Genomic DNA, 25569 nt, shown 5'->3' with positions numbered 1-25569 from the left:
CTCAGCCTGTATAGAAGTCCTGGGAAGCACAAGACACTTCCAACCATCCCTTCTTCTTTCCAAGCCCTGATTGATTCCCAGTTCGACTTTCTGATGGTTGGGTGCCTTGTAAATCTTCCTAAGATCAATGATTCAGTTAGATAATTTTAGACTCTGGGCGTAATGGTGTTATGAGAGTGGGGGAGCGAGGAGCAGGGAGGTCTGGGTCTCCAGGTGGTCATGTGTGCTACTTCCCTTACCTCAAAATGTGGGAAGCCATCCCTATGGCATACTGGGCCTCCTGCTTGCAGGGCAGAACAAAGCAACAAAAGTGATATACTCACCAAGGGGTACAGAAGGAGGCAATGTGGCAACCAGGAGCACCAATGCACCTACAGATTCCCTACCCCTCCAATTATTATTATTATTATTATTATTATTATTATTATTATTATTATTATTATCATCATCAACACATTCTCTTACCAGCAGCTGGGATTGCTGTGAAATAAGATCTCTGTTGTTGCTGAACATGGCAGGTTTAATTAAATTCTTTAATGTGTTGGAGCCCAGACCTCAACTCTGCCTTGTACACACTCTTTGGGGCAGGGTACATGCCCTTTGTGTCTAGCTATGCCTCCCATGGCAGACATTTTGTGGGGGTACCCTAGACAGTTTCTCAAATTTCCAAGAGTGCCTACTGCCCAAAGAAGTTGCCTTGTGTGGTGCATAGCTATTGCATGTTCTTATAGATCGCCTGCTGCCAAGCAATGCCATCCATATATGGAGAAAACATGGGGGTTTCATTCAGCTCTCTTGTTAATAACTATTGTTAAACGTATCCATGAAAAATCCTTCTTCATCCTAGCATGGAAGGAGGTGGGATATGAACCCAGAGCCCTAGGGGTGCAAGCAGAGGACAATTACAATGAGTTAATCACTGCCCCATTAGGATCTCTGCTAAGGACTACTTCCCAGCACTGTGGCCACCTCAGTTATAACTAATCAGCTATTTGACACCTCCTTGAAACAGATGGCAGCTGAATTCTCCTGCTCCTACTTCTACGTTCTTCCAGCTGCTCCCTCTCCCCAATGTGGCTCAGTGTCTCCTTTCTCCTTCTGGCAGGTGCCTTGTGTGGAAGCCTCAGTGGGAAGAAGAAGAAAAGGATGATGTATCTGACTACCAAAAATGCAGGCAAGAGATCGTCCCAGTGTTTCTCATTTTCCCGTCCAATCACAGAAGCGCTTGCACTTGCAGGAGCCCTTGGAAGGATGGCATTTCCTGTAGTCCCCCCTACCCTGGCATGGCTTAGGTAGCATGATGTTGTGATGCAGGGGAGGGAGAGGTGAACATGAACTTCTCTTTTCCATGTGTGCTCTCAACACAGCCAATATAAAGGAAGGGAAAAGGGGACATGTTTACAGGGATGGGCCACAGCTCAGTGTGATAGAGCACCTGCTTTGCATGCAGATGGTCTCAGGTTTGATCCCCGTAGGGCAAGGAAACAATCCTGCCTGAAACCCTAGAGAGCTGCTGCCAGTCAATGTCAACAGTACTGGACTACATGGACCAAAGATCTGACCCAGTGGGCTCGTTCAGAAGACACCTTAAACCATGGCTTTAACCATGGTGGTTAAGCCAGAAAGCCAGACTGTGTTCAGAAGACACCTTAAACCACGGCTTTAACCATGGTGGTTAAGCCAGAAAGCCAGGCCGTGTTCAGAAGACACCTTAAACCACAGCTTTAACCATGGTGGTTAAGCCAGAAAGCCAGGCCGTGTTCAGAAGACACCTTAAACCACGGCTTTAACCATGGTGGTTAAGCCAGAAAGCCAGGCCATGTTCAGAAGACACCTTAAACCACGGCTTTAACCATGGTGGTTAAGCCAGAAAGCCAGGCCGTGTTCAGAAGACACCTTAAACCACGGCTTTAACCATGGTGGTTAAGCCAGAAAGCCAGACCGTGTTCAGAAGACACCTTAAACCACGGCTTTAACCACGGCGAATAAGGCTTTTTGCTTTATTCACCACGGTTAAAGTCATGGTTTACGGCATCTTCTGAACACAGCCCGGCTTTCTGGTGCTGCGATCTCCTGCTGTGTGCAAGAAAAGCAGCGTGATAAAAATGGCCCCTGAATGGGCCACGTGGTCTTTGTTTACTTCCTCTTTCCCCTCCGGGCAGAAAGAGGAAGTAATGAGGGACAAAAGTGGGGGCGGGAAAGAGATGGTAAGGAAAAGTGATTTCCCCCCATGTGATGACACTCTCAGACATTTGTGGCAGCTGTGGGGGTGGGAGGGGGGTTGTATTGCGCTTGCTTGCCCCACTTCTGGTTTCCATGCATCACCTTGTAAATTTTTATTGTTGGTCTGTCCTGCACTCTGGGATGATCGAGAAGAGATCCTGGCCCTCCTCTGGGTGACAACCTTTCAAGTATTTGAAGATTGCTATCATGTCTCTCCTCAGCCTTCTCTTCTCAAAGCTAAACATTCCCAGTTCTTTCAGTCTCTCCTCGTGGGGCTTTGTTTCCCTGATCAGCCTCGTTGCCCTACTCAGATGACCATGGTGCTTCTGCATTATAGCTAACAGTGGTTTTTCTTTCCCTTCTACTCAGAGTTTGACCGGCACGAACTGCTGATCTATGAAGAGGTGGCACGCATGCCCCCGTTCCGCAGAAAAACCTTGGTTCTCATCGGTGCCCAGGGGGTTGGCCGACGCAGTCTAAAGAACAAGCTTATCATGTCTGACCAGGCTCAGTATGGAACCACCATCCCATGTAAGTCATTGTGACCGTAGATTGGAGAATGGAGGGCATTTTGGCCTTCAGATTTGACCCCAACAGATTTATTTACAGTGTACTATCTTGATATATTTAACTGTGGTGGTGTAGTGGCACCAGAGCTCACAGGGACACAACACCAGCAACTTATTCATTGGCAGTAGGGATGTTGAAGGATACCGTCCTGGGAGTGAAGTTTTGCAGCTCACCCCCACCCCAGACTTCAACTCCCCAGCCCATGAAATGGCCCAACTTGATCTGTTTGGTCAGGCCAGCTCACGGATTTTTGCTTTATTTTCTTTCTCTGGAAAGGATGCTTTTTGGGCAAATCATGACCGTAATTGTGTAATTTGTACAAATTGCAGCAGTAAACTGCTTAATATGCACATAACTAAGCACTTTACAGCTGCAATTTGCACAAAGTGTGCGAATTATGGCCATAATTTGCCCAAGTTACACAAACTACAGCTGCAGTTTGCACAACTTGCCATTTTTAGAAGAAAAGAAAGAAAGAAAGCAGAAATCTGTGGATTCTGGGGGAAAACACATGACGGCCCCCAAATGCAAGCCACGCCAGGGCCCCCGGGGAAATCATAGAATCATAGAATAGCAGAGTTGGAAGGAGCCTACAAGGCCATCGAGTCCAACCCCCTGCTCAATGCAGGAATCCACCCTAAAGCATCCCTGACAGAGGGTTGTCCAGCTGCCTTTTGATTGCCTCTAGTGTATAGAATAGTGTATAGTGTATAGAATCTTTTGAGACCCAAGAGGGCCGGATTTCCCTGCGACGGACATCCCTAATTAGCAAGGATGCTAACATCTCCTCTCACTCACCTCAGAATTCCTGTTCCTTCTGAGCTTAGTGGCAAGTCTCAGAGTAGCTGGGGTGGGAAAATGAATTTTCCCAATGATAATATATAGTTCCCAGTTGTAATGCAAGTAATTTTGAGGTGGCTTGGTCTTGAATGCGCAATTAAGACCTATTAGCTTTATGAAAGACTTACTTCTAGCAGAGATGAAAACCGATTTGCTGAATTGGATCAACAACATTGCCTGGATTTTTTGAATCTTCTTGTGGGGCGTGACAATGGGGACAGTCATGAGGAGTGCCTGCAATTCAAAATTTACTACTACACCACTAACCATTGGTGTGGGTGTGGGTGTAAGGCCTTTTCTACACTGTGGATTTTTCCCTGGGTCATCCCTGTGTGTCCAAATGACACACACGGGATTCTGGGAGCAGACAGGGATGACCCCTCTATTTTCTCAAGGTAACTGCTTCTGCAGTTATCCCGATTTTACCCGTGGTCCTGGGACAATCCCGAGGACCACGGGCGATGTGAGCACCCATCCCGGCTTCTTCCCTCCTCCGGGGTGGCTCCTGGAACATGGCCCCATGAGGTCTTCATCCCCTAAATGCATGCTTGCCTTTGCCTCATTCCCGATTCCTGATCTTTGGGGAAATCTGTGCAAATTTGGGGAAACTTGTGCAAATCTCACATTAGATCACTGTTTGATTTGTGCAAGTTTACCATTTATTTATTTTTTTATTACATTTATATACCGCCCCATAGCCGAAGCTCTCTGGGCGGTTTACAAAAGTTTAAAACAGTGAACAATAAAAAGTATACGAAATTTAAAACCATCAAAAACATAAAAACAACAGTATAAAAACAACAGTATCCATTTAAAAACGACCGTTCTCGTAGTGCAAGCAGCGATCACAAATGCAAAAGGGAATTGGGCATGAGTTGAGAGAGGAGACAATGTTCAGAGAATCCTGGCAATCTTGAACATCGTCTCATTCGCCCATCCCTCTAAGAAAGGTCTGCAGCAGTGCTGTAACATGCTCAACTGAGCAGAGTTCTATTGCGCTAAGTCATTGGGAAATTTGGTTGCTCCACTGATTCTAATGGGAGCTAAATGCACTTAGTCTGAATCCAGCCCATTCAATTTTAGCATCTCACTATGAACAGGACAGTTCCTCCATTTGCAGGGGCTGTTCTAAATCCCAGTGTGTACAGCGTTTGCTGTGTGACACTGACCTCCGCAGTGCTGCCTCCACTTTTGGCCTTGGCAGCTTGCGGTTAATGCCAGGGGCATCTTTGGGTGAAACAGGCTCTGAATGACCAAGCCACCCATGATGGGATGCATCAGAAAGCAGCAGAGTCAGCAGACTTGTTGTGACCCCACATCACCACTAGGAGGAGATCGAGACCACCTCCAGTTTCTGAATGATCCCGGTTTAGCTGTCGTTCTTGTTGCAGACACTTCGCGGAGGCCCAAGGAGCACGAAAAGAGCGGGCAGGGGTACAGCTTCGTGACGAGGAGTGAGATGGAGGGGGACATCAAAGCAGGCCGCTACCTGGAGCACGGCGAGTATGAGGGGAACCTCTACGGGACCAAGATTGACTCTATCCATGAAGTTGTAGAGTCAGGCAAGATGTGCATCCTGGATGTCAACCCACAGGTAGCAGTTCTTTTCCACACTCTGCGGTTTGCGATGGAGGGAGGAATGCGGAGAGGCTTCTGTGGTGGAACCCGAAAGGGCGGGTCCCCGTGGTTCGCTGAGTGGCGGTCACAGACTCTCAAGACACAATTTCTCTCACCTTAGAAGGTTTATTATGAGCAGCCTGCAGTGCTGCAAGGTGACAGTCCCAGAAGACCTGAGGAACTGCCCAACAATTTCAGGAAAGGCTAACCTATTTATAGGATCAGTTGCTCCTAGATACAATGGCAGAACCTTCTCACCAATCATAATACAGCTCTGCAATACAATAATCAATGAGAAGCAAAGCATTTAAGCATATACAGAGTTCAAGTACTTCTCTGACTAGAATACTATAATGGGTATTGCAATAGTTACAGGAAATACATCTCCATCTGTTTCCTAGTTGTGGTTAGCTTGCCTTAAAAATATGTCTCACTATCTGTTTAACTGTCTGTCTTGTGACATGGCATTTGTGCATATGCAAAGTGCAGATAATTCCAAGACTAGAAAAACAATATGTAGATGGGTATTGCAATCCTGGAACATCTGTTCCTTTGTAGTTTCTACTCTTCCTGTCCTCGCTGGGAGGCTCACACTCTGACTACACTTCTTGTTGGTTGAGCAAGTGTTGCTCAATATATTTTCAGCTACAGTTTGCATCAAATTGCTATAGAACTTAATTTCTAATAGCAAAGGGCTTAGGGTGGGCACAGACAAAACACCCATTCACACATTTCCTCGACACTTCCTGTGGTCGCTTTATACCAGGAGTCTGTGCCTCCTTCCTGTCTCTTGTGCCAGCTCCTTAATAGCATCATTTGTTCTGCTTGCATAATTTGTTTTTGGAAGTAGAGAATTATAGACATAGACATGCCCATGGGTCCTCTAAGTGGTTGTGGCATGATGTTCAGTCACCACCACCACCACCACTACCATCATCTTAATTTGTACACTTTCCCACTCAATGTGCCCTAAGTGGCTCCCAGCGCTAGAACAGCAATACAAAAACGACAACACAGATCAATACACCAATTGCAATAACACATCACTGCAATCACAACAAACCAAACATTTTAGTTCACTAATACTAACATTATAATTTTGAGAGATTTCTGACAAAATAGACCATGTCAGCTCGGAATGCACAATATCAATTGATATATAGATATAGGGTATGGCTAGATGAGGAGGGGTGGAGGGCGACGATCTCGTGATTTTATGGTCGCAAGATCATCGCCCTCGTCTACATGCAGCGCGGGACATCGTGGGCGCCTTTTTGGATTTTTTTTTTTTTAAAGGAAAAGGAGCGCACAAGCGCTTGAACGACAGGTAAGTTTTTTTAAAAAATCCCACACACCTCCCCCTCCCCCCACCCCACCCACAATGGGCACAGAGCTCCTGAGGAGCTCCGTGGCCCATGCCTATTTTACGGCGTCTCGTGTTTACTCGCGAGGAGCCGGGACATACCAGCGATGGCGGGTCACACATTCCACAGTCTTGGGATCATTGTGAACTGCCCAGAGAGCTTTGGCTATTGGGCGGTATAAAAATGTAATAAATAAATAAATAAATAAATAAATCATCCCGAGACCACAGAAAAATCTGAATTAATCTGTAAGGCGATATCCCGGGCCAAGGAAGGGATCTTCCCTCCCTGCTCCCGTTGTGCCCTTTGTGTCATGTTGATGCACAGGGATGATCCCAGGGCGATCACCAGGATATCACCCCATCTAGCCATGCCCATAGGTATAGATATATAGTAATGCATAAACCTTTCCATTGTTTTCAGGCAGGAACAAACACAAACAGCAGCTAGTGGTCCCTCCACCCCACACACAAAAGAGCCAAAGGCAGAAAAGAACATCCAGATCTCTTACAACCTGCAGTGGCTGATCTCTCCTGTACCCCACTCTCTCATTCTGGTGCAGTTCTTAAGACTCCAAGAGAGACGGGGAAGGTGGTGATATAAAGACATCCTGCAATCTGGGGCTCTTGGAGTAGTGGGATCACCAGATCCCTCCAGGGAAAGCCACAACTGGGCTCCTATTTATTGTTATGGGTGGGTACATCTCAGTGCATCCAGCACCATGTTGGTCCAGCTCTGGGATGACAGGAGATAGCAGGGAAAGTGCTCAGTAAACATAACATGATGCCCCTCCTCTCCCATGTAGGCAATCCTCTTTCTCTCAAGGCAATGTGGCGTGGTGGTCAGAGTGTTGGTCTTGGTCTGGGGAGACTCGAGTTCAAATCCCCACTCAGACATGAAGCTGACTGGCCTTGGGCCAGTCTACTCATCCATTCTCAGGGCAACCTACCTCACAGGGTTATTGGGGGAGGGGGATAAAATAGAGGAGGGGGGACAAACTGCGTAGCACTCCAGAGTTCCCAAGGAGAAGAGAGAGATGGCATAAAAATGTAATAAATGGACGTACCACTTTGAAATTAACCTCTGTATAATGCAGGGGTGGCGAATTCAGGGGCCCTGGGGGCATTTTTGCTCCCTGGATGCCCCCATGGACTGCATCCCTGCCACAACTATTGCTGCACCACCAAATATGGTGGTGACATAAGAACCTGGCAGTTTGCTACTCCGGCTGTAATGGAACAAAAAAATCCGAAAAGGGTGCCCTCCCCTGGCAACCACCACTATCACACCCTCCCCATCCATCTATGTATTTATTTTGCCTTTCTAAAGCAGTTCAAGTTTAAAACAGCCATTTTATATAGTTTGACCTTTCAGCAGAAGGCGCCAGTGTGAATGCATCCACCTTCTGCCCTGCACCTAGCAGGCTGCTTGCCTTTCATGCTGTGTAGTAGTGATGGCTGTTGGTCTCTCTTTCTCTGTCTCTTGCATGCTGGACAGGCTGTGAAGGTGTTGAGGACTGCTGAGTTTGTCCCCTACGTCGTGTTCATTGAAGCCCCAGATTTTGAGACTCTGCGAGCCATGAACAAGGCAGCTCTGGAGAGTGGTGTGGCTACCAAGCAGCTCACGGTGAGTTTCCTCTTTTGCCAGCAAAGAACTGAAAAGAAAGGGTGGGGAGTCATACCTGGTAGAGCCAAGCCAAAATTTCTCAGAAAACAGTTGTCTGAGAAAATTTCTGCAATAATTTCTTTACTCACCCCTCCCCCAGAACAAAAGATTTCCCACCTAAGATTTCCCACCATTTTTGGTGTGTGGTGCCATTTACACACACACACACACACACACACACACACACACAGGCCCCAAACAACATTAGATACAGGGCATTGTGGAGGATGCAAAATGGTGGCCAGGCTGCCAACACAGTTGCAGCAATAACCCACCCATCCCACCCAAAAAAAGAAAGGAGGAAAGACATTGTGCTACTGCTGCTGCAAATGGTGAACCCCAACTCCTAGGCCATTTCTACACCTGCCTTTTTTCCAGATATCATCCCGAGATCATCCCTGTGCATCGAAATGACACACAGGGGAACCTGGGAGCAGGCAGGGATGATCCCTCCGTTTGCTTGAGATAATCCTTAGGCGTAGAAAGGGCCTTAGAAACTGCTGAAGAAATTCTCCTCCCACTGGGAAAAATTGGTGAAATGGTCCCCCCAATTTCTCTACCCATAAGTAGAATTTTATGAGGCTCTCTATGCACAGGTCTAGCACCTGAACCCCTCCCAGCTGCAATTCCAGGCTGTTAATTACTCCTTGCTTGCCCTTTAATGGCTGATCAGAAACAGAAGTGATATTACCCCATCGCTAAGCTGCTTGCGGTGAAGGAATTTGACGTGGAGGGGCGCACATCTGTATTATTTGAGATGGCGATCCAAATCCAGGTTTCCCAGTAACACACCAATGAGAAGTACAGGCTTAGTTCTAAGCTAGGTGCTCCCCGGCCATCTGTGTGGTGTGTGTGGAGAGTGTTTAATGGTGCTGAGGGGGAAACAATGGCAGTACGTGTCAGGCCTTCAGACTTAAAACCCCATCGCATCTAGGTCAAACGCACAGCTCCCGTCGCTTCCCTGTTGCTGCTCCACCGTCGCTTCTTGAAAACAGGAAGTAATTAGGCCCATTCAGGAGAGAGCAGTGTCCGGACTTTCTTGGGGGACCGGAGTGGGTGGGTTGCGGTGCAACGAAGGCCAGAAGGGGTGGAAGACAACGAAGGCCAGAAGAGGCAGACAACGTCATGTGAGTAATCCGTGAGTGCCCAGTAACAAGCGTGCAATAAAACGCTTGTCGAATGGAGCTTTTAGAGTCTGCTCCAGTTGGTTGGCCTGTTGGTGTATACTAGGGGAGGGGCATGAGAGTCTAAGTCACCTCACTTGACTCCACCCCTTTAGCATTTCAATCTAAATGAGGTCAATGGAGCCTCACATACAGAGCTCCAACTCCGTGGAACAGTGGTGTGAGGTAGAGAAACACTCAAAATGTCTGGCTCCCTGCGTGTCTAAATCCGACACAGAACCCATCACACCGCTAATGGTTAGGAAAAGCAGATGGCTGTTGCTGTGAAGTGCTACAGTAGGAATGGGCGAATCTGTCATTTTCACTTTCTCTCTGTTTTTGCATTTTTCCAGTCTTCAGTTTGGTTCATCTGAAATTTTAAGGTGTTTCTTTTTAGATTTCCATAAAAATATGTAAGCTTTTTGGAAGTTTGCATTTTTTGTGCATGCTTCTTTTAATACCTGCATTTTATATGCAATTTTGCCTAATATGCACATTTTTTTTCCTTTGCACACAATATACTGCATTTCTGAACTTTATTTTCTTGAACGCAGGTATGCTTGCCTGCCCTTTCTCTTAATATTTTTTCTTGTTTTTCTTTTATTTCCTTTCAATAATTTTTATTTTAATGTAACCAACAAGTGATCAGTCCCCCTATCAATTGATGTCTAAACAACTGTCATATAGAATTAATTCATACAATTAATACCTGCATTTTGCTGCCATTGTGAAATTTCGTGAAGTGTGAATGTTGAAGGAAAGCTGAGTTTGAGTTTGCCTTTCGGTTAGAAAATGTTACAATGTGAACTGAACAACCCCCCTATCATTCTGCATCATGGAGATGGGACTAGCAGAGGGACACCTGGGAATGGAACTAGTACCACCACCACGATTCCTTGTCATTCTGTACGGATGTTCTGACTTCCCAGGCTTGTGTCAAAAATCCAGGGTGAGCCGTGACCGCCCTCCCCCTTTAAGTATCTGACAGATTTCTCTTTCTTTTCATGTCTTTCCAGGATGCCGACCTGAAGCGGACAGTCGATGAGAGCTGCCGAATCCAGCGTGGCTATGGGCATTACTTTGACCTCTGCCTAGTCAACGACAACATGGAACGGACATTCCAGCAACTGCAGGAAGCCTTGGAGAAGCTGCACAGTGAACCACAGTGGGTCCCCGTCAGCTGGGTTTATTAGAGGGCTGTTTCCTCGTCTGCCCAAGGCCTCAGAGCTCTGGCTTTCCCATCTTGGCCAAGGAACCCAGATTTCTCACCTGTTCCTCCCTGCAAGTCTCCTCCTTGCAATCTGTCCTTTTCAACCATCAAGCTCTCCTGGGTAGACCAGGCAGCGTGAGTTGGGAACCAAGCTGGCTTTATGAGATCCTAAAGGGAAGGTGCTTCCTCAGTCCCTTCCAGAACACCTCCGACCAGCTAAGAACTCGTTTTCTACTGTCACAGATGGGTGGATGTCTTCCTGTCTCCCCCCCCCCCCGCCCCATGGCTTAATGAAGAAGTCCTTTAATGAAGAATTCAATATGGCGGATGCAAGGTGGGTGGGAGGGGGAGGGAGGTGAGCAGGGCTACCAAATACCCACAATGCCTTGCTCCACCTGCTCCTCCTAATTGTCTCTGTCACTGACTCGTCTGATGTCAGATGGGGCAGGAAGACAGCATCTCTCCAATCACAGCTAACTCACTGCCAAAACTACTGCTTCATAGATGGACCGCAAGGCTGATATTGCCAAAAGGACTGCCTGCCGGGGCTTCTTCCCCATTGAGAAAAATTGGAAGGGATGTGTGGCAATGCCTCGGTTCTTTAAAAACATCTGTGCAAAACCGTTTGCAAGATTGTGTGGGATATTAAAGTGGATCAGTGGACAAATCCGTAAAAAGGCTTGCGAGTGGGAAAATGTAACAGGATAGCCTTGTGGTGAGAGCTTTAGTCTGGAGCCTAAAGCCTTTACAGTCACACACACACACACGGCAAACAATTTCGTTAGCCTCAGTTTGATGCCTGTAAAATGGGCCTAAGTTTGATGATGATGATGTTGATATTGCACCCTATAACAATGGCCCTTTCTACACCTAAGGATTATCCCAGGAAAATGGAGGGATTGTCCCTGCCTGCTCCCGGGATCCCCTGTGTGTCATTTGGATGCACAGGGATGATCCCGGGACTATCCCAGGGGGAAAAGCAGGTGTAGAAACGGCCCTTGTTTGCAAAGATGGAATCCCTCAATGCAAGGCAGGGGGAGCGGGGAACCCTTTATTTTTTTAAAAAAAACTACTTATTTTTATGTTGGTGCGCTCCCGTGCACATGGCCCTTTAAGTTGAACAAAACTGGAGCACGCGACGGGGCTTTCCCTTACCCCGTCACGTGTTTGTGTCTAGCTAGGGGCGCCGCCGCACGCTAGCTGCAGCGTGGCCCCGCCCCGACTCCCCACTGGATTATCTGGTAGATCTAGCAAGGCCCTGGGACATAAACATCAGCCTGAGTCATGTAATTGGTCCACCCAACCCAGTATTGTTGGCACTGTTTGACAATGGCTCTTCGGGATTTTAGGTAGGAATTTTTCCAGCCCTACTTGGACATGTTCGGGATTGAACCAGGGACCAACGCATGCAAAGCAAGAGCTGTACCACTGAGCCATGCAGGAAAGCACCCTCTCAAAGGCAGCTTCATATAATCTCCTGTGTCCCACTGAGTTATTGTTCCCCCATCCCACCAGCCTCCCAGAACCTAGCACACTAGTAAGGAAAGATCCATGGCTGGCAGGGAGAAGAATATAAATTATACCGATCTCTGAGCCAATCTTTGCTGCCACACCCTGTTTGTAGTACATGCCACAGTTCATATTTGTTCATGCAACTCTAGATCCCCTCTCCACCCCTGAATCTCCAACTATCCAGTACTTTCCTGTTGGGCCTAGAGATGTCAGGGAAGTCTGAAACCGTTTCAAATGACTTTGGACTTCTGTAGTGGATTGGCATCTTCCAGGTCACAGAGTTGTAGACCATTTTTTTTTAAAAAAAGTTTCGTATCGTATGAAAATTTAGTCATACGGAAGTATAAGAGTTAATGGGAAATACACTAAGATGTATACTCTTCTTTTTAAACCCAACGTTTTATGCATCTTCGATGTGTAGCACTGAGAAAAATACGCAAAATATTGTGTATCAGCAAAAGTTGCATAAATTGAGAAGGAGTTTGCATATTTTCCAAAGGGGGATTCTGATTCCATCCGTGGGTGCACAGTGAAACAAAGGATGCCTGACAATCCACAAAACACACACAGAACAGACTCAACAAGATCCGGGCTTATTTAGTTGGGCCTTCACTCCCTCTAAAGGGATCCCACGCTGTTGGAGCGGTGTCCAGACTTTAGGTTCTTCTCAGACTCAGCTTTCACTACAAGGCTACTTGCAGTGCGTCTGTGCTCCAGGGTTCTCCTTCCTCCTGCCAGGACCAACCATCACTACCTCACACACTACGGCAGCTCGTCAATGGCGGCAAAACAAGCCGCTACGGAGCGAGGGCAGAACCTTGGGCTCAGCTTTTCACTGCCAGATGAAGGAGGGGAACTCATTTGAAGAGGTTTTCTCACACATGTCTCTTTCCTGCTTTAAGAGGACAGGCCTGGTCCTCCCCTTCCCCCCAGTAACAATCAGAAAAAGGCTGGGTCTGGTTTTCGCTGCTTTCTTTATAGGGTGAGAGGAGAAGGTGGGCAAAGTTAGCATATTTTCCTTATCCGGCCAAAGAGATGTTATAGCTAAGTAACCTGTCCAGTGCTCGCCATTCTTCCACAGTTTTAGGATCTGTTTTTTGCAACCCCAGGCATTCATTTCAGCAGTTTTTGTTCAGCAATAATGCCATCTGCTGGTAATCAAGGAAATGCATGTCTAATGCACTAATGCAGCCTAATATTTCAATATTAGCCCGGTAGCCATAGGCAACAAAGAGTTGCACACAGGCGGGCACATGGAATTCCATGTCGGCAAATGGTGGGGGTGGAGGAGGAGGGACGGAGCCCTCCTCTGTGCCCAGCATAGAAACCAAGCAGGTGGAAATTCCCATCGCTTTTCTACCAGCCCCCAAGGAGGCTAGTAAATTCTTTTTCAGGCTACTAAGATTTTCCAAGCTTGTGAATGCTTGCTGCTGGGGAAAGGTATTTTTAAAAGCTGTTTTTGCTTCCCAGGGATTGTGGTGCATCTTGTTTAGACGAGGGCATTTTGGCAAGTGCTGCTTTCCCCATCTGTTACAGGTTCAGGAGTTGTGGCCTCTCTTGCTCAATGGAAACCAGCGATTGCAGTTAAGTAATTTTAGATTCTAGACTTAATAGTCTTATAACCCACCCACTGCCTACTCTTGTATACTAGTGGGTTGTGTCCTATAGCCATGTACCTGGGATCAAGCTCAATTGAATACAATGGGAATTTTCATGTGTAGAACTGTGCTGCAACTGAATGCAAAGCTAATATGCTAAAGGCACAATCCGATGCATGCTTAGAAAGCAAAAAAAGGCCTACATTTCCCAGCATGCCTCAGTCAGGGAGTTGTAGGCTTTTTCTCTGTCTAAACATGCATAGGATTGTGCCCTAAGACTGTAATATTATATCCATTTATATGAGAGGAAGCCCTATTGAACTGAGTACGACTTACTTCTGAGTAGATATGTATAAGATGGAACTGTAAACTTCAGATTTTGATGTATCTTTGTGGCAAAGTCTTCTCTCCAAACAAACAGGAAATAATTTGATCTGTGACCCCCTTCTCTCCTCCACCCACCCTTGGTCCACTGCTCCTTAAATAAGTACTACCCACATTCACACCTTTCCTCTCTTGGTAGCAGTGACTTCCCAGTCATTTCTATGTAATTTTTATATCCCACAGAATTTACATGCACACGAATTTTAACTTTGTAAAGATAGCTAAACAAGAGATTTATGTACCTTTAAAAAAAGAAGAAAAGAAATTATGGTGTATATTTAAAGAAGCGGGCGGGAGTCTATGTAAATTGCTAGCAATTTGGGATGGGCAAAGGTTTTAGACTTAAGGATATTATTTATTGTAGCATCCCTGCTAGAAAGGTCCAAGAAGACACAGCCAGATGTTGTAGCAAATCAGTGTTAAAAATAAAAACGGATGTGTTTATTTTTTTAGGGTAGCCCTTTAAAAATAGTTATGCTGCTGTTCACCTGGATTGAGTCTACTATTCATCTGAAGCACAATGACGCACACAAGCAGCTATGTGATGGCCATTCAAAATGCAGGCTAGGTTTTATGGCAGGGTGACCCTATGAAAAGGAGGACCGAGCTCCTGTATCTTTAACAGTTGCATAGAAAAGGGAATTTCAGCAGGTGTCATTTGTACATATGGAAAACCTGGTGAAATTCCGTCTTCATCACAACAGTTAAAGGTGCAGGAGCCATACTAGAGTGACCAGATTTAAAAGAGGGCAGGGCTCCTGCAGCTTTAACTGCTGTGATGAAGAGGGAATTTCACCAGGTTCTCCATATTTCCAAATGACACTTGCTGAAATTCCCTCTTCAATACAACTGTTAAAGATACAGGAGCCCGGTCCTCCTTTTCATAGGGTCACCCTATTTTCTGGGGGCTGTTCACCATGCAGTGTACACTTTGAGGGCCCTAACATTGGGCAGAGTGAGCCAACTGGTGGCAGATATGGGGGCAGCAATGGCAGCCCCTGGCTGTTTCTCCTGAGGCTCCCTCCATTGCCTTCCATTGGAGGACAGAGCTGAGTGTGCCATAGGGCCTGTCCTGCAACCTTGAAACAGGCCTGCACTCCTTAGATGTGATGGAAGATGCTAACCAATCACCAGTATTGAAGCAAGACTCAACTGTCTCTCCAGTCACTCCTGCATTTGGAAAGCATGGGTGGGTGGCATCTTGCCCTTTGCCTCAGGTGGCAAAATGCCTTGGACTGGCCCTTCAAACCTACCTATTATTCCAGGCCTTGCAGGGCAAACCACCCCAAAGAATATAGTTTACAGTAGCGTAATGAAGTTGGTGAATTTGCATGGCCAATGGCTAAACCTACTGAACTTGGTGGAACTTACTTCCAAGGAGACATGCACAGTATTGGGCTGCTAGTTACATTAATTATATATAAATATATATCCCCACTGCCACCTAGATTTGTCCTTATGTCCATAGAAACTTCACACTAAACTCCCTTGCCGTTTTATATAGTCATTCCTTCTCATGGTTCCGATCTTTTCATCAATTATGTTAGGGTGACCAACTGTCAGGATTTCCCCGGATTTCTCCTGGTTTTTGTTCTTTCCATGGTGTCAGGGGGAATTTTCTATAATTTTCAATAATGTCCTGGAATGACACACCTTCCCCTTTAAGGCTGCCATTAGCATGGCAGGAGGGAGTGACATGCTTTCTTGAGGCACATCATTCCCCCACCCCGAGCTCCAATTGAGGTCTTAAAGGGGAAAGGGGGTCATTCGTGGACATTATAGAAAAGGCCCCAATTGGAGTGGATGGTGGTGGTTAACATAAAGAACGAATTTGCTCCTCCTCCACTCCAATCGGGTTCTTTAAGGTGGCGGGGGAATAACATACTTTCTGCAGGACTCAGAAAGCTGCTTCCCCACACATACACTAGGTGTCCTCTTTTTTGGTTTCCCAAATATGGTCACCCTAATTATGTACTTGTTCTGTTCTTCTGTTCCCACATTTCCCTTTATGTCTATCACACGGCTTATGTCATGTATTTATTCGTCTTGGAGCCAGATCTGAAATTGCCTTTGTCGCTCACAGGATTGCATTTTAGCTTGAGCGCCCATTTGTATGGGGATCGGTTATAGGCTTATAGAAGAGTGTCAAATGCCATTTGGTCCAACCCTCAATGCCGTGGCAAGATCCCCACACAAGAACCCCCTTGAAATATGTCCTGGCTGGAATTAGTTCTTTATGTTAATATCTTCTTTGTTCAAAATAGGATCCATAGGGAGTTGAGAAATGATCTAAAATGTTCATTGATGCCCATCATTATTACTATTTTTGCAAACCCATCGCCGCCGCCCCCCCCCCCCCGACTTCCCTGTTTCCTCTGAGCTTAGCTGCAATCCTCACATTAGCAGGGGGTGGGAAATGAAATTTCCCAGCAACGATATAGTGTCATCATAATCCAAAGCATTTTGTGGTGGCTTGCTCTTCAATGAGCAGCTGAGACCCATTCCCTTTACAAATGACCTGCCCTTCTCGGGAAGATGAAACCTGCCAGAACCAGTTCGTTAATAGGCACGTCAACATTTACCACTACAACAGCCGGCAGCAGGGCAAGCCCTGTTTTATGCAAATACATGTAATTGAGCTCTAATGATTCTTTTTCTTCTGCTGAGAAGCTGGGTTGGAAGGCGGAAATATATAGCCTGGAGAAGTGGCCAGGGAGGGGGAAGCTGCTTAACCCTTCCCCCACCACCCACAGCTATTCTGCTTCAAACTCCCCCCCCCCCTTCTGCAGCAGCTTTTTCCCTGCTGCAGGGTTCCAAAAGCACATTTCTCCCAATCCTTTTGCAGCTCTGTGTGCCTTGCAGGGAAACCCTCTGGATTCTAGGTGCCTGAGTAGGAGAAAATGGTTGTCAGGACACTTTTCTCAACTTAATCAATGCAATCTGCTCCAACGGTCCCTACCCTTACTCCAGAATGGGATGGGGTGAAGGAAGGCAGTTCTCTCATTACTACATGGCAGATATAGTTTGGCAATCTGAACCCCTTTTGTTTATCTGTTCTATCTGCCTGCCCCGCTTGTCTTAATCTTCCTCCTGTTCCTGCAACAAGTACTTATTTGCAATCCCCCTTCTGTTCTATTTTTGCCTGTCCCCCTTGTCCTCTCTGGCCATAGCTAGATGGGGCTTTATCCCGGGGTGATCCCCAGGACCATCCCTGTGCATCCACATGATGCACAGGGGATCCCAGGATCAGGGAGGGATGATCCCTCCCTTGCCCTGGGATATCGCCCTGCCCTTTGGCCCCGGTTTTTCCACGGTTCCGAGCTGAGCCCAAGACCGCAGAACGTGTGGCTGGGTGTTGCAGGTTGACCAGGCTCCATGCAATTCCTCACGAGGAGCCGGGAGCTGCGCACGGGGCGCAGCGCTCCTCAGGAGCGCTGCACCCATCAGAGGTAGGGTGGGGGAGTCGGGAAAGTAATTTAAATTTAAAAAACAACTTATCTTGTGCACACGAGCATTCGTGCGCTGCTGGCTCTTTAATAATAAAAAATGGAAGGCGCAACGCCTCTCCTTCTGAGGTCATCACACATCGCGTGTAAACAGAGGAAGGATCTTGCGTTAAACACAACGCGAGATCTTCCCTCCTCCGTCGCGGGCTAACAGGTAGGTCTAGCTAAGGCCTCTGTACCCCTCCACCTACCTATTTCTCAGCCATGCTGCCTAAACTATTCCCTGTCAGGAATCACTCCTTGGCTCTGCCCAGCTGCTCTGTGAAGCAAGCACAACTTTGCACACTGGAGCTTTTCTGCTTTCCCCAATCTCCCTTCCAGGTGCCCCTGAAGAAAGGAAGCAGAATGAAGCTTCTGCTGGTCTGGTCAAAGACTAAAATTTGGACAGGGGTAAGAAACCTCCCCACCCCGTCAGAGGCCAAATTCCATTGTGGGTAACCTGTTGGGGCAGTGGGGCACGTCAGCAGTGAGCAGAGCCAAAGCCAGCAATGGTCAGGGGCAGAGATAAAAGTGGGTGGGTCATGCCTTATTTCTCCATTTTTGACACTGCCTTTTCTCTCCCTTTCTGCCACCCCCTTTCTCTCCCTTTCTGCCACCCTTCTTTCTTTCTCCCACCCCCTTCCCAAAGAGCAGCCTGCCAGAAAATGGACAGATTATTTTTGCCAGAAGTCTGAAGTGGTCATATGCAGAGGGATTTTGGAATCAGGCTGAGGGCTGCATGACATTGTACAAAGAACTGCCCACCCTTTTGTTAGGAGATACTTGGCAGTCACAATCAAGGCCAACGCTTCCATGCAACAGGCTGAAGAGACCTGTTTCAGGCAAGCGTGATCAAGGGGGATAGGTGAAGGCAGGACTTGGTGTCTGAATGGCACAGCAAGACTTTAAAAGTATTCAGCCTGGGCAGGGGGAAGCATTAGTGCTTCACTCCAGGCCACAAAGGGCGTCATTAGATGAATGTTTTATTGCACACTCATTGCTGGGCACTCACAGATTTTTGCAGGTCCCTCTCACAATATTGTCTGCCTCCTGTACCCCTCTCACCCCTTCTAGCCTTCTTTGTGTGACAAAAAAACACCCCAGTAAAACCGACTTATATTTAAAGATGGAAGTTGCTGCTATCTCTTGCTGTGTGCTGGAGGAACAACGTGATCGAAACGGCCCACTGAAGGGACCAAGTGCATGTTGTTTACTTCCTCTTACAAAAGAGGAAGTAATGAGGGACAAACGCTCGGGTGGAGAAGCGACAGTAAGGAAACTCGATTTTCCCCCATATGATGACGTTCAAAATGCCTTGGGCTGGCATTAATCTTTTGTTATTCCTTTCTGCCTCCTCCATCCCTTTCTTTTCCTGGTTTGAGCCCCTTACATTCACACAGTTTTTATCTCTCCGCCTCGGTGGTTTTTGCCCATTCATCCTTTGGGATTACACTTCACAAGTCTTGCTTCCAGTACTGTCTGTCTCAACAACTACAAGGGCTAGAAAATGTTATTACTTCTTTTTTTAAAAATATTATTATTACTATTATTATTATTATTGCAACTTAAGGCATAAAGTAAACCACACACTTAAATTTGCATGACTAAATCACAAGAACTGGGAAATCTGGAGAACAGTCTCAATTTATGAACTCAATGGTATTTTAGTGGCTCTTTCCTGCGTGTTTTTGTGGGGCACTCCCGTGTGTGTCTTGTGTGTGTACAAGGTGAACACCATTAGAATTTTTAAAACTCTCTTTGCATATATAGATATATACACACACTTTATATACTGTGCAAGAATCTCATAATGGAAAACCTGTCCTTTTTATTGTTTTGTTTTTGTTTTTTGATGCTATTTTATCGTCTCACCCTAGAACAGCCTTCCTCGACCTGGGGCGCTCCAGATGTGTTGGACTACAACTCCCAGAATGCCCCAGCCAGGCTGGGGCATTCTGGGAGATGCAGTCCAACACATCTGGAGCGCCCCAGGTTGAGGAAGGCTGCCCTAGAAGCATCTGGGTGTGTGTTTTAAAACCAGCATCTTTATTAAAAGGTGAAATAGTTTAGTGTCAATTTACCGTGTGTGTTAGAAAAGTTTTCTTGAAAGTGTTGTTCACATTTTAGATGATGGTTTATTTATTTTTCACATTTGGGAGGGATATTTTGAAGGCTTGGCTTGAAAGATTCTCTTCTACTTTTCTGTTGTTGTGAGGGAGACATTGTTCAAGTTTTCCTGTTCTGAATTTATTTTTTATTGTAGTTCATTATAATTATACATTTATGTATTTATGTATTTATAAACAGCAACCAGAATAAATTAGGAGTATTTGCTTTTTCCCATTCAAGTAATTCTGGTAAACTCTAGTGTGTGTTATGGCTGCATCTAGTCAATACAAAGCTTAGGGTTGTATCCAATGTAACTCTATCTTAAGACCCATTCATTTCAATGGGGCTACTCTAAGTAATGCTAACATTGGACGCAGCCCTTAGATCGGGGGAGGTGCAACTTGTAACCCTCCAGCTGTTTTGGCGTACAACCCCCATCATCCCTCACCATTGGCTCTGGTGGGAGTTGTAGGCCAAAACATGTAGGCCAAAACATCTGAAAGGACACAAGTTGCCCACACCTGCCTTAGACGGAATTACCTGCTGTCATATGTAGCTGCTACTGTGCCACAGTTATTTGGGGGGGGTCTGACTATAGGGTAGTGATGGAAGCATGGCCTGTTGTGGTTGGTCTCCTGCTCTCTGCTGCCAGGATGCCTTCTTCTGCGTAGTTCCTCCACTGTAGTCATCACTGCTTGCCTCTACCACCAGTTTCTCTTTCATGCAAATCTATGCACCACTATGATGGTGTGCATGGTGGTCATTTTGATTTCAGGTGCATTGAAAACAAGATCAAGATGGCGGTGGCAGCCACAGTGGCTGCTGCAGGAGCCACAGTGAGGCAGAGTGCATGGAATGCTGTGCGGCTGAGCACCAGAGATCTAGTTAGGTGCCCTCATGGAGCAAAAAGGTGGGAAGGGCAACAAAATGAAATAATGATAGCAGACCAAAAGCGCTCTTGGTTGAGTGTCCTGTTTCTCACAGTGGCCAGTTGGATGCATCTGGGAGACCACCATCAGGGGTATGAAGGGAATCGTGTGAATTAATTGATTGCTTTTAACATGCTGCTAAGCAGCAATGGTGACAACAGCAGGGAGCAAAAGCAGAGGAGGAACGAGACAGGAGGGCAAGAAGTGGGCAAAGGGCACTGCCTAATCCGAACTGGCAATACGCTTAGATCTGTTCCGGGAGATGTGAGACACAGTAGTCCTCCAGATGTTGTTGGCCAACAAATTTCACCCGCCCCAGCAATGGCAGGTGGTCAGGGATGATGGGCGTTGTAGCGCAACAACCATGGACAGCTTCCCCAGCAATGGACTAGATGCCTAACAGTGCAATCCAATACATGTCTATTTTAAACTAAGCTTCACTTGAGTTCAATGGGGCTTACTCCCAGGTAAGTGAGTGTAGGATTGCACTGTGAGGTCATTGAAACTACTGCCACTACCCCCCCTTTTTTAGTGATAACCTAATTGGATGCATAACTGCCATTTTTTGAGGATGCCCAGTGGGGTAGTGGTGCTCCAGTGGCAATCGCTGGAGTAAAGCCAGGGGTAAAGCATGAACACTGCCAAACTCTTACCAACTTTAGAAGACCTGGGTGGGTCGTTCTTAATAGACAACTATGGAAGAGAAAACAGAAGAACATTCCCTCTGCGTCTTTGTCTCTGTTTCTACCTCTCCAAATGTTTGTCTGGCACGGGCGGCAATAGCCTGAACCTCCACTGTTCCTTATGTTTACACATCCCCCCCCTTTTTTAATCTGCACACTGTTTTATACTCTTAGTAATTCTGTGAATAGGGAAACCGCTTCTTTAAGGATCCAAATGCTGCTGTACATTTCTTTCTCTCTGTAGTCCTGTTATGCCCCTGTAACTATTATTGAAACGGCTCCCTTTTGTTACACTTCTGTTAAGTTATATTAAATTTCAAACAAAAAACCCCCCACTGTCTTCTGTGTTTTCTCCTTTTATTTTATTTTATTTATTTATTACATTTTTATACCACCCAATAGCTAAAGTTCTCTGGGCAGTCCACAAAAATTTAAATCATGAAGAGCATAAAAACAACCAACAATCTAAAAACACAAATACAAATACAAAATACAATATAAAAAGCACAACCAGGATAAAACCACACAGCAAAAATTGATATTGGTTAAAATATGGAATTAAAACTGCAAAGTTTAAATTTAAGTTAATATGTGTTAAAATACTGAGAAAATAAAAAGGTCTTCAGCTGGTGACAGAAGGAATATAGTGTAGACGTCAGCTGAACCTCTCTGGGGAGCTTGTAAGATTCCATTTTGTTACAATTTTCGAAACTTTTGGAATTCTGAATTCTCAAGGTTTGTTGGCGAGTCAGACCCCGTGCAATAGCAATTTACACCATAAAGTGATTCCAGTCCATGAAACCCATACATCTAAATACATGTGCACAGATGAATCTCTTGTATTGGATGCTTGGTGCAGAGGTGAATACACAGGGCTTCTCTACATTTTAAAAAAATTGCGCTGCCTTACCAGGGCTTTCCGCTTCTGCTTTATTTCTGAGATTCTGTTCAGCACGGTTACACAGATGGTCACGTGGTTTGGAATTGAATACTTCCTCTCCCTGCATGCCCCATGTGCTCCATTCACTTTAATGAGACAACACCATCTAGTGATGTAATTATAGCACAGTGCCAAGTTTACGCAGCGGGAGAGATCACGCAATGTACTGGTTATTCCCATATTAGCTCTGGGTTTTTTAAACCCACGATTTTCAGGGGATAGCACTGGAGGGTCCCTGGATGCTGACAACGTCATGTAATAGACCCACAAACCTCTGTGAGTGGCTAATCACGAACATGTTAGAAATCGCTTGTTTGGAGACGCTCACAGTATCCTAGTAATGCATGCATGGCTCTATCATGCCCTGTACCATACAGTGCTGTGCCCTGATGCCCAATCTACTTCCCCCTCCCCCACCATGCTATTGCCTTGTTTCAGCAAAGAGAGCCAGCCCAGCTGCCCAGCAAAATGAGGAGGAGAGAAGCTGCAATCTTAGCCAGTGATATAATGAAGCCATTTTTTTTTTACTTTTATATTAGCCATGATGCTGACATCACCTGCCTACCCCTTTAGAATCCTGTGTTTCCTCTGAGTTTAGCTGCAATCCTCACAATAGCTGGGAGAAATGAATTCCCTCCACAATCATATCTTGTTCTCTGTTGTAATGCAAAGCGTTTTGGGATGGCTTGGTCCTGAATAGGTTTTTATTTATTGATTTATTACTTTTTTATACCACCCTATAGTTGAAGCTCTCTGGGTGGTCCGCAACAATTAAAACCATAAAATACAAGACAACATACAGGTGGTAAAATACAATATAAAAATTTGGAAGTTTAAAACTATTATATAAAAGTAAAAATGACCAAACAGAAGCAAGCAGCAGAGAGAGAAATACAATACCAGATTAAAAAAAAAAACACCTGAAAAACTAAAATGCCTGGGCGAATAAAAAGGTCTTCACCTGGGACCAAAATCAGCACAATGTAGGCGCCAGACAAACCTCTCTGGGAAGCTCATTCCGCAACTGGGGTGCTACAGCAGAAACAGCCCTCTTCTTAATATGACCCATTAGCTTTAAAAAGTCCTGTTCCTAGTACAGTTAAAACTGCTAGAACTGATGTAGTTATGCGTTCTGTTGTGACGGGCATCTGCCCATCATTTACCACTACACCACTGATCCTAGCCCACAGGAAAGGGAGGTTATACCGCCCCATCTCTGAGATAGTGTGGGGAGGGGGCGATATGTGCATTTGTTCTCACATGTGAGTGCACCATTGTGTTCACAGATCCATTGACCCACGTGGCCTAAGGTTTGCACATGCCTGCCATAGACACTCCCATTGACATGCATGAATACCTCACACAGGTAATTATGGGTGGATTCCCCCGAGCTTCCAATTTATCTGGCCAAACCACCCAAGGTCTAGAGATGTGTGAACCTCCCTCTCTTCTGGATTATATTGGTTCAGCTTAGCAAATAGCCGATCTACTTACCGCAGACTTGGAAATCCACTTGGCACCTTTCTAAGTGGAACACCTAACGCTCTCCCACCCCCCCACCCCTGTCCTCCGTCCAGCCCCCTCCTCCATCCTGTCCTGTCCCGCCCAACCTACCAGATGACGGCTGCAAGAGAGAGGGATGGCTGAATTTTCCATTTATGTTCGCAAATCATACAAGCGTGACCCATTCGCAACCCCGAATGCGAGCAGGAGACCGTGTTCTCCCACAACGTTTGCAAAATTCCAAACTTGCTTTCACATTTGAAAAATGCTCATTGTTTTTTTTTTTTTAAAAAAAAACGTTCATTTGCGTGCTTTACCCTATGGGAGGAGCACATGCATTTCTGTGCACTTTTTTTTTTTTAAAGCGTGTTTTCCCTGTTCAGAATATGCACTTCTCCTAGTGAATGAAATGAAAAAAAGAGTACAAACCAACATGGGGAACAAGGTGAGCCAACTTTCACATAAAACATCTTCTATCGGATCAGAATCCTCAGGTTACTCTAAAAGTGGCCAGTTTCTGTGCGGCTGCCATAAGCCGATGGAAATTGATGTTGAAGAATTTTATTGCACCTTAGACTTAGGCTGAGACTGCCGCGTTTTATGGATTTTATGTATGTATTTTATTGTATATTGGGGGTTTTAATATTATTGTGATGATGTTTTCTGTTGTGCTGGTCTATGATGGAAATAAATAAACTAAACTAAACTAAGGTGGTGTTCAGAGAATCTGGGCAATCACAAAAACCATGGATTTTCTCAATCCCTTGCAAGAAAGTGGACTTTATTAGGTGATGTATCTCCAGTGTACAGCACTGAACGTTGAACAAAAAAGGGAACTCCCTTCTTAAGGGGTGTGTGTGTGTGCACACACCCTGATTTGTACCCTCTATAATTGCTTCCTTTCCTCACCTTCATCAGACACACACACACACACTGCCAACATCAAGGCCCTTGGGAACTGGTCAGAGAGATCAGTTTGGGGTGTAAAGAGTTACATGAGCATAACCCTCCCACTTCCTGGCTTGCTGCCCTGAATAGTCATGTGAGCTTAGGGACTCCTAGCCCTGTTGGGTGCAGAACTCCCAGGTGTCTTTCTCTCGCACACATCCAGAGAGAGCCATGTGGCTGTTTCTTCTTCTTCTGCTGCTGCTGCTTGTCGTCCTGATCATCAGCTTTGTTTACTTGCATCTTTTCCATGGCACGGGGGGCAGCCCCTTTAGCCAGGAGGATGTGCACTCCCCCAAACCACTTGTCACAGACCAGGAAGCTCGCAAAAAAGTCCTCAAGCAAGGTAAGTTGTGAGCCCTGGTGAACCAGCCACGAGCTGAATTGGACTGAGGCTTGACTGCCTCTAGGAATGCCACGGGCTGGTCACATCCTGCCACTGGGTTGCAAGGTAATCTTAAGGGGGAAGCATGTTCATATGGTGTTCATATGGTGTTCTGCAGGCTCCTATTAAGCTAGAAGGCAAAAGGAAATCTCAGCGTACTTTATACAAAGTATGTATTAACTGAAACCATCATAGAGTCTTTCCTCGGACCAGAGAAGCAACAGCGAATTGGCCTGATCCGCCTTGCTCAGAGACGGAGGAGAAGCGAGTCAGGGGCCTGGAGGAGCGCTCCTCTTTTCGCGGAGCGATCCGCCTGCCATTTTGGATTTTTTCGCCCATAGGATTGCATTGTGGAAAAGATTATCGGATAACTTTTTTGTTTTTAAAGCTATCTTTCTGAAATTTCGTGTGCTTAGAGAGTCGTGGCTGGGGGTCATTTTGAGC

General features: G+C 46.0%; 2 protein-coding genes across 2 annotated transcripts in view; both read left to right on the top strand.

The window, feature by feature from the left end:
* MPP2 (MAGUK p55 scaffold protein 2) overlaps positions 1-10859 on the top strand; it is a 72149-nt gene extending 61290 nt beyond the window's left edge. The window contains exons 9-13 of the mRNA XM_063136461.1: positions 1106-1174; positions 2593-2754; positions 5025-5227; positions 8112-8240; positions 10459-10859. Of these exons, the coding sequence (XP_062992531.1) occupies positions 1106-1174; positions 2593-2754; positions 5025-5227; positions 8112-8240; positions 10459-10635 (740 nt within the window). The 3' untranslated portion in view covers positions 10636-10859. The remainder of the gene's footprint in view (positions 1-1105; positions 1175-2592; positions 2755-5024; positions 5228-8111; positions 8241-10458) is intronic.
* Positions 10860-24877: 14018 nt separating this feature from the next.
* LOC134406331 (all-trans-retinol 13,14-reductase-like) overlaps positions 24878-25569 on the top strand; it is a 38195-nt gene continuing 37503 nt past the window's right edge. Inside the window, exon 1 of the mRNA XM_063137696.1 lies at positions 24878-25086. Coding sequence (XP_062993766.1) covers positions 24915-25086 — 172 coding nt within the window. The 5' untranslated portion in view covers positions 24878-24914. The remainder of the gene's footprint in view (positions 25087-25569) is intronic.

Source organism: Elgaria multicarinata, chromosome 11, assembly GCF_023053635.1.
Source record: "Elgaria multicarinata webbii isolate HBS135686 ecotype San Diego chromosome 11, rElgMul1.1.pri, whole genome shotgun sequence".
In the NCBI taxonomy this organism is placed as follows: Eukaryota; Metazoa; Chordata; class Lepidosauria; order Squamata; family Anguidae; genus Elgaria; species Elgaria multicarinata.
Note: the sequence above shows the minus strand (reverse complement) of the source record. Positions and strands in the feature narration are given on the sequence as shown.